Source organism: Opisthorchis viverrini (genome assembly GCF_000715545.1).
Source record: "Opisthorchis viverrini unplaced genomic scaffold scaffold232, whole genome shotgun sequence".
NCBI lineage: Eukaryota > Metazoa > Platyhelminthes > Trematoda > Opisthorchiida > Opisthorchiidae > Opisthorchis > Opisthorchis viverrini.
In genome coordinates, this window is record NW_008752096.1 from 303,316 (window position 1) to 312,602 (window position 9,287).

General features: G+C 45.3%; 2 protein-coding genes across 2 annotated transcripts in view; one reads left to right on the forward strand and one right to left on the reverse strand.

The window, feature by feature from the left end:
- The window catches only part of T265_11018 (hypothetical protein), a gene marked incomplete at both ends in the record, with an annotated part of 64,852 nt that overhangs the window by 8,684 nt on the left and 46,881 nt on the right, over window positions 1-9,287 (reverse strand). The window contains one exon of the mRNA XM_009177555.1: window positions 397-575. Within this exon, the coding sequence (XP_009175819.1) occupies window positions 397-575 (179 nt within the window). The remainder of the gene's footprint in view (window positions 1-396; window positions 576-9,287) is intronic.
- The window catches only part of T265_11019 (hypothetical protein), a gene marked incomplete at both ends in the record, with an annotated part of 18,703 nt that continues 10,728 nt past the window's right edge, over window positions 1,313-9,287 (forward strand). The window contains one exon of the mRNA XM_009177556.1: window positions 1,313-1,379. Within this exon, the coding sequence (XP_009175820.1) occupies window positions 1,313-1,379 (67 nt within the window). The remainder of the gene's footprint in view (window positions 1,380-9,287) is intronic.

Genomic DNA, 9,287 nt, shown 5'->3' on the forward strand with positions numbered 1-9,287 from the left:
TGCCCTTACTTTGCCACTGTATGACTAGTGTCAGAGACGGATATTGTACTTGGAGCGGTCAGCAAAGCTCATGTTGCGGAGCATGGTGTTGAAAGTGTGACCTTGAAACCATTTATGTTTATCAGGAATACAGATGCTACAGTAGGCTATTTTCGAAGTGATTTCTACATTAGATGTGCGAGATAATGTGGGTTTTCGCTATCAACCAATGAGTAATTTAGATTACAGCATCGCTTGTACTCAGCTAAATTTGACAGCAAGTGAAAAATCGAATGGGATCAGCTCAAAAAATGGAATATAAACAAACAGCAATAAAAAACAACGTGAACATTACCCATCCATCTGATCCAATGAGTAAGTACACTGCCACATATATAAACACACTAACCCACTGACCTGTTCAACAGCTGCGTTGGCCGCTTTGAGCATGCTGTCAACATTCTGGAAGTATTCACAGACGCGCTTCAGCACGATACCCTTACTTTGATACTGTGACTTGGCTTGCTCATCTGGTGGAAGCAATTTATACAGTTCACTGATCCATGTATTGATGCGATCCCGCCGTCTTCGCTCGACTGGAGAGATATGATGTGAAAGTGAAATTACATCACCAAGGATGACGGTAGTTGTGTATGGCTGCCACACAAATATGCTAGAATAACTTACAAAGCAGCCCTAGGGCAATCCAATTACTTACGCTTATTGGACAGTTATCTTTCGGCAGAACACGGAGGCACGAACTAAGGATATAAATCAGCTAGGCAGTCCTCCTATGAAGTGAAAGCACCGTCTGTCCGAAATGTTTTTTTTTGGGTGGGGGGCTACCTTACACAACCAGAAAGAAGCACAAAAAACTCCACCAGAGTGGCATGTGGATTGCGAAGTGCTCAGCTTAAAAGGGGCCGGTTGCGGTTCGTAATGTCACACTGACACTGAGTCCATAAGAAAAATTTGGTCCCACGACGAACATGCGCTTGGACAGCAAATGACGCACATCATTCAAATAGGCAAACTAAGCTCCGTATGATGGAATTGAAATTGTGAGGATACGTGGCACGGTCATGAAATAATCGGCTTATGAACTGTGATAAATCAACAGTAAATTTTCAACTTCCGTCACAGAAACAGAGATAATGCAATAAGCAGCTGAAAATGAATGAAGCCCGAGAGTATCCCTAAATGTGTACAATCTTTCGGTCTTACTTCAAATGTTCAGAGTGATCGTGCGCAGTGGTAAGGTATACGAAAAACTTTGGATTGGGGGGGCTACTACGTGGACGAACTAGTAGCGTATTTCAAAGACAGCCATAAAATGTTCCTCACAATGTCCACGACTAGTGGCACTTCTCTGCAATGGACTCCGGAACGAATTGCTGATAGTAAGTGAATCATGCTTCTGTTACTGTATTCGTCCGAAATCACCTAGTGACAATGAAGGTCTCTAGCACCTTCTCGTGACAGATCCGAGTATTTATAGCGATGAGATACCACAGACCCGCATATTCTTGTACTGAAAGGTGATGTTTGATTGTAGAAATCCTTGAGAAAGGTCGCCCGAGGCAACCGAAACGTCGGATTACAACAACAACTCCACTACGCTGTTTTGACTTTATAATTAATAAAAATTCCTTTGGATGTTTCCTCATTTATATTTAGGTTTCCATTTCCTATACGACAGCCTGTCTTGTCTTACATGGGATACACAAAGGGAAGCTGTGATGCATGACAGAAAGTAAATTGCCTTGTATGTAGATAAATGTGTATTCCTCGAAATCTGATGGAAGCCGCTAACATGCAGTGGAAGAGAATGGAAGATGTGCCTCACAGGATAGATGAGATTAGACCGTATCGAAGATGTTTTACTTTAAAAACCATATTCATCAGCTGGCCATCTGAAACATCCTCCTGGTCCCACGGGTCTAACACGGGCTATCATTCTAGTATCTTCATGATACATCAGTTAGTCTATGGTTCCGTCGCCATCTCGATGATAGGATGCACTCCAGTAATCATGTTGAATGTGGATCTACGGTACAACTAATCATTTAAACTGGAATGACTCAACCAAACAATACATAGGACGATGTTCCTTTACTGATCGATGTTTTGCTTCGAAGTCCTATGAGCACTTCCATGCAACGGTGTGTTGTCAGGCCGTTGGGTTTGGAGCATCAGAACCTAAGAAAGTGAAAGTCTCATCGGTATAGGCCACCTAGGTAAGGTGGTCAAGGAAGCTCTGCGAGTAGAGTTCGAAGCCATTGGGCACATTCATGCGCTAAGTGACAAACAATGAAAACTGTGACCAAAGTTTGCAACAGTTGTTGTGCTGTTTGCAAACGAAGGCCACTGGAGAACAAAGCGTAAATGTATGCAAACCGAAGAGGAAAATCGTGAAAGTTCCTGTGGATTCGTGCGATAGTTTTCGAGATGTTTTTATTCGAAGTCCAATTTGGCGGGAAATGACCGTTCGTCGACAATGGTTGGACACACGCCAACAGACAAGCTTGGACTGATGTTATGGTGTAGTACTTTATTAAATACTTATTTATTGTGCAAGCGCCAAAAGGTGAAAATCTTCGAGACATTACACACCTTCGGCGAGTACGAGCCCTTAAATAAAACTTACCAAACTCGTGTATTAATTTATTCTTTCACTGCACACACAGTGATCGACTGACCTTATGGGACTATCAGCAGAGTGATGCTTAGCAGCGTGATGGGAACAATTTGAATTAACATCAGCGAATAGACTGAAAAAAGACTGACGCGTTTACTTAGGTTACTCTGCCCATAATTCGCAACGTAGACACAGTTTGGTGAAAACTAGGCAGAGAATGGTAAGTGTCAAAGTGGGTGGCTAACTACTCGAAGTCGTGAACAGATGTCGAAATTGCATCACTAAATTTCTTCAGATAAAGTTGATGCGCCTCTTTCAGAAGAACCGCTTTTGAACTGTTTCGATTGAATAGTGTCACTGGCTAAGGGCAAAGTGACCACGCTTCTGAGCAAATGGCCTACACAGCTCAAAGGCAGAGGTCGGCCTATCTTAGGAGTTCACTCCTACGCAAGCAGCCATGTCCTTTACAGTGGGGTTTAAAAGCGAGAAAAACGATATTAAAACAGGAGGACCAATATATATTCCGTTAGGTTGGTGGTTAAAAGAGTTGAGGCCCTATCGGTCTTTCACTCAAGCTTCCGAGTGTCACGAACTGTTAAATACACAGCCAGTGAGTACTACTGTCGATGGATAGAATAAATCAACATATATCCCGAGGCGGAAAACTATACAACTAGTCACACAGGCAACGCAAAAAACGGCTTCAAAATGCTATCGGCTGAATTTCCCTGTGTTCGAACCAAAAACGACAAGGGTTGTAGAATGAAAGCAGAACGCTTATGAAACAGTCAGGTTTAACGGTGTGCAGACCGGAATTTTGTTCTAACGTACAGTTTCATCCATCGAGTATCAGACACGTGGGTAGTGCTACGCACTGAGGACGAATGCACGCATACCAGGATTGCCAATCGGATAGTGATGACAATGATGTTGCGAGGAACTTTGTCATGAGTGTGGGGATTAGGAAGGAGTGGCTATGCGCTGAGGGTAGTATCTTGGACACATGGATATCTTTGGTTGGGTGATTGAGCCACGTCTATCAGTGCCGTTAACCATTGATTTGTTCTATCTCGAGCTTTTCACTCGAGCGGGCGACAGCCACTGATGCAGTTGTCTACTGGTTAAGGGTTTTCAAACTCATCTGCTACGCCACGGCGTAACCTTCTGTGGAATATTTCCACTCTGATAGGAGAAGTCGACCACCTCACTGGCACACAGAGCAGGTGACCAATGCAGCTGGCCAACTAATTGTCACCAGCTCGTCCACTGAAAGTAACTAGAAAGTGCTGATCAGAAACATTAGCGATCACGCATTGAACGATTCTTAACGTCTTGCGCTAGCAGTGGCAAGGCTTCTAAATCAAGTAGGAGTAATGGAAACGTTGCATTGTTGTGAACTCCGCCGTTGACAGATAACGCCTGAAATTTTGCTAGCTGGCAGGAGACAAGTTATTCGACAGGAGACTGTATCCTTAACAAAGCAGTCAGGAATGGCGGACGCTAGCTGACACGCTGACTGGCTCATCTGCAGGCACAAAGTTCGGGTATGCATGTGGGAAGCGTATATTCAATCATGCAGGTAAATTACTCTAAATTGTTCCGATTGATGTGTGATCCGACCCCAGTATGTGATCAGTGTATTCAAGGTCTTTGGGCGTACACTGATAGCAGCTATAGCCCACAGGTGTTGCAGTAGATCAGAACTATTCCGACAACATTTCGATAAAGGAATTCGAAAAAGGGAGATGGGGATGACCTAGTTTGACACTGATGGATGCAGCGAACTCAGGTGAGCGTTTACTAAACCAATTCATCCACAGGGGTTAGCGTGAGATGGATTTGTATGGAAAACCTTCCATCAACAAGCACTGCCATAGTACCCGACAATCCAAGGATTCAAACGCGATTTTTAGGTTACGGAAGAAGACGAGAGACGATCGCAACGTTTCAGTACTGATCGAAGGGTACAGATATGGATTGGAGGAATTTTGGGCAATGTCAGTGAGATGTCTTTCAAGTTGTGGGGCTCTCTGGGCCTGACTAAAGACGGTGCAAAACATGGCCCCTAGTTAATGTCAATGGCCTTTTCCATGCCGATTATATGGATGAACACATTCATGGCAGGTGCCTCGGAATGTTTATAATAGGCCACCACTTTCACTCCGTTTTACCACCACATTTATCATGTGTGTACAGCTGAGAAACATCGGCGTTCAGTGCCGGCGCTATTCTTTCGACAATCGAGACGACGATGATGAGGGTATGGATGATGGTTACCCGTAGAACTCCCCTCAAACTAACTACAGAACAGAACTACCTTATTCGCAGGGTGCTGCTGACTATGCTCTCAGAAAGACCATTTTGACACCTTGGGAAGGGGAAGTTGCGTTGTCTTCTTCCGTCCCATCCTTCCCAATGAGCTGGTACTATGAACTGCCACAGGATATCAGCTGAGCTGTCCGTTAAAATATTCGGCCCATCTTTCGAGACCCTTTCATTGCTTGTTTCAATTTGTCTCCTTAGAGGCCATCCCAATTAGGCTACTGGGTATGGTTACCTCTTGCCGCAGAAACCTGCTTCAACCCTCAAGCTCTAACGGTCCATCTGTGGTCATTCCCTGCGATCTTCAGTTGTCAGCAACTGAGCAACCTTTTTTCGTCGTCATGAGCTGCCTAACAGAAACCACCAAACTAGGATCTTAAGCTCAATTTCTTGTTAGTCCACTGCTGAGTTGTGAGTATAGATGCCATGAGGTATCCGCTCAAACCTTATTGTACAGTACACTTCCGAGGGATAGTTCATGAGCTTTTTCAATTCCTTTGTAGGTTATGTTAGTAGCCTGTGAAAAAAGCGCGCTTCCCAATACAGTTGCAAATCGAAATGAATGTTTAGTCAGGAATATTTAGTTTCCGGATATCTTACAGATAAGATCACTCAAATTAAACTAGGGGAACAGTTAGTGTTTGTGCCACCTAGTAACCCACATTAGCAACCAACAGTTCGTGTGAGAAATGGTTCAAGGGATCCAAGATAGCTTTTTCACTCTACAAAGAAGACCCAAAATACACCAAATCGAAAGTGTCCCAGGACTGCCGACCGCAAGACAATGAACTGGTAGTGTTTAGCTTTAGACTCATTCTTTTGATTCGGCGGTTTGGACCACAACTGAAACCTTTAGGGACCATGTGCATAAGCTGCGCTGTCTGGCGTGTAGAGTTCAATGAGTGATTTGCACCTACTGATGTCCTCATGGGTGATACACTTTCAGCAAGTCTGCATAGCAGACAAAGGTAAGGACGTGAGATGCGAGAAACAGCACAAAATCCGTCACGACCGATATGGTGTACTGGTGTTCATGGTGGACGCCAGCGAGGCCGCACGCGCACTAGCAGCACATACAGCCTCGCTTGCGCCCTGCATGATCACACGCACACGCACTTGCGGCTCACCTTCCACGTGGCTGAATATGGGACATTTGGACGATGGCTATTGGTGAAGCAAAAACCGTTTGGAGCGCACACACACAAACACCCACATGTGTGTGCACATCACAGCGATCACTCAACGATCAATACGGGTCAGAACTAGATCGTGGACACGTGGGCTCGGGACTTAACAGACGCGAACGCGCGGGTATCGTGCAACACACACGCGCACACGCGACCTTGTGCGATCAACTTCGATTCATACACACGTGCGTGTGGGCTCAGCTGAAGTTACGTGATCGCAGATCGGCATGGCACACGTCGCCAGTAAGGTTGACGCAAGAAAATAGTCAGGTGAGGGCAGCTGTGGTTTTGTATCTGGTACGTACATAGTGTCCGTGGTTGTCTTACAGATGCAACTCGAAGGTAATATGGGGTATGTGCTAACAGAACAAACGACATACTGAACCAGACTATCGACAACGCACAAAGACAGGGTGGATAACCATAACGACCGCTGGCCTTTATGGAGAGCAATAACGTGGAAGATGGATTGGCATACAAGCAATGCGCCGTTGTGATGATCCACCCAGTTGACTTAAGTTCCACAGATTTTGCAGAAGTCAAGATGTGGGGACGGACGAAAGGAAAAACATTTTCTATGACGGGTAATTCAGATCCACACCTGAAGTACCACATGGGCAATACTAAATGAAATGACCACAACACTAAAATGCCTAAGCTTTTTTTTGCGAACTTGCTAATCGTTACCGACAAATCTTGAAACACAAGAGTTCTGTAGACTAGCCGAATCCCATCAGCAGTTGTGCGTAATTTCGTGCGAAGACTGGGGACGAGAAATGGGTGGACTGAAGCTTACAAAAACGATTCTGTTCAGATATGCACATTAAAATGTACTTTCACGTCGTAATTTGAACCAGATACACGTGAATGTTGCTCCGTCGAAAGTTAGCTAAAAAACGACCCATGCTCCACAGTGCGACTAGTACTGGAATGGCTATTGCTTGTGATTTTCATTCCATCGAATCACCGAACCTAAGAAATCTTCCCTGTCGCGTCCGTTGCAACGCTGTTCAGTCCAACTGAGACCATGGCACCGCTTGACTATGCCTTCTATTAGCAGCGTTGGTTCGGGTTTCAGGCTTCTGATGCCAACATGGCAACTCGCGTGCTACCAAAGCTATGGCCTAGGCTGTGATATGTAAGTCTGGGAACGGCAGTTGACCACGAAGATGAGGCTCAAGTGGGAGGTCCAGCCAGAACACCAGTCTAGTATGCTGCATCAGTAGCGCTGTGTTACCACCTCAACCTTGATGAATTCGCACTGCGTAGACCAGCCCGAACGTAATGATTTAGCGTGGAATAAGCACAGACAACACAGCCTTAAACAATCAACGGTTCTGAAACCATCAAGAAAGTAATATTAGACCTCTACATCATAACGGAGAGCGGAGATGAAAAAGCGCTTTCAAACTAAACTGTTGTTGCACATTTCGGATGAGCCACCTGGTAACCAACCCTTTTCGGGTTGCTCAGAGGCCATTTTCCAAACCAGGAAAAACAAATAGAAAAGGAAATGTGACTCAAATAATCCAGACATCACACTATCTAATGCACACAAATACGGATGTGGTGTATCTGCAGATATCATTATCATCATAAATCTGACTTTTCCGCTAGGCCATATGTGCATGCCTCGTTAGAAATAGTCTGGCATACTCGATGCCTGTAAAAATCGTCATGAGCTTCTATATTTCTGGTACTTTTTCGCGATCCTTTTAATTCCTCGCTGTAAGCCTGGGAACTGCTCAGGATTTTACTGTTGATCAGGATGCCGCATATAAATCCTCTCAAACTTGCGTGACTGAAAACATAGGATTAAAACTCTTATGCAGAGATTCTAATGGGCTTTACAGTGAATCGGTCGTTCATCTGTAACGACCTTTCGGTGCCAAGCCGTCATTCCACCCGAAAGAAGCAGGAGGGCTGAAGTACCGCCAGGTTGCCTAAGTCCAGACAGGAGCAGTTGAGATACCGGGTTCGGGCTCGAACCACGGACCATTCAGTCAGTACGTTCATGCCTTAGCAGCCGAACCATCTCGAGCTCAATCGGACTTCTAACACGACTCAAGTCACCTACCGAAATCTTCCAAATGAGTTTATGGTAAAGCGAAAGTGAATTAGGTGTACGAAAATACAATCCGGGCTAGTGAAAACAGAAGCGATCACAGAGAAACTACAAGCTGACATCAAGTAGACGTAGAACAAGTGCAGGTAAGACAGACAAAAAACAGACACCGGTGGATGGGAGAGAAATCAGCGACCACCCATTGACCCTATTGACCGAGCCAAATATCAGAAAATGATTTTTCAGTGCGTGGTGACATTTCAGAGTGGAGACATATAAGCAGCAGCCACATCAAGGTTACCTAAACAGGACGATTAACAGTGGTCGAACTCCAAGTGTGGGCGACGGTGTTGTTTATCTTCCAGAACTTGGCCTACGTGACAATCAGAGGCACTCTACAGCGCTGGAAACATTGAAAGGCATGGCGGCTAACCGATTCCAATGGCGTTCATGCTGTCAGTTACCATCCGGTGTTGAGGGTTTAGGCACCGTGCATATCCACAGGAGCTCACTAAAGACACTGACGGATATCATCTGTTGTTCTATTGAGCAGAGGTATGGCGAGTCAGTTGGGTGACGGAGAGAAAGCGATCACAATAAATCAGTCGATAGAGCCCCTGTACGGTGAATGGAAGATTGGCGGTTGGAGTCCGCTACGTAATCTTGAACGAAAACAACTCAGGCCAATCCGTGTTGCGAAATCGCACCTCCGACTGAACGCCTCGTAGTCAACCCAAGAAAGGTGCCACATAGTGTGCAACGTTGAACGTTTTTGAGTTTTTTAAGAGGGATGGTGCCCTAGCTTGCGCTTGGAGCGCATATTTACACAGGTGACTCGAATGGTATATCACCTTGGGCTCGACGACCAGTTGACAGGTCACCCAGGTATGCTAATGTTCTCTGTTATGCTTTATTCTCTGACTGGCTACCGTGCTTTGCACACGTGATAATCACTTGTCCGCAACACATGTTAGAACAAACCCCAACTGCAAGGCAACTGGCCTTACAGGCCTGGGTATTGAAAGAGGCGGGGGTAGATACAACAGAGAGATGAACCCAGCAGTGGTTACTGACCGGAAGGTCTGTGGTTCGAACA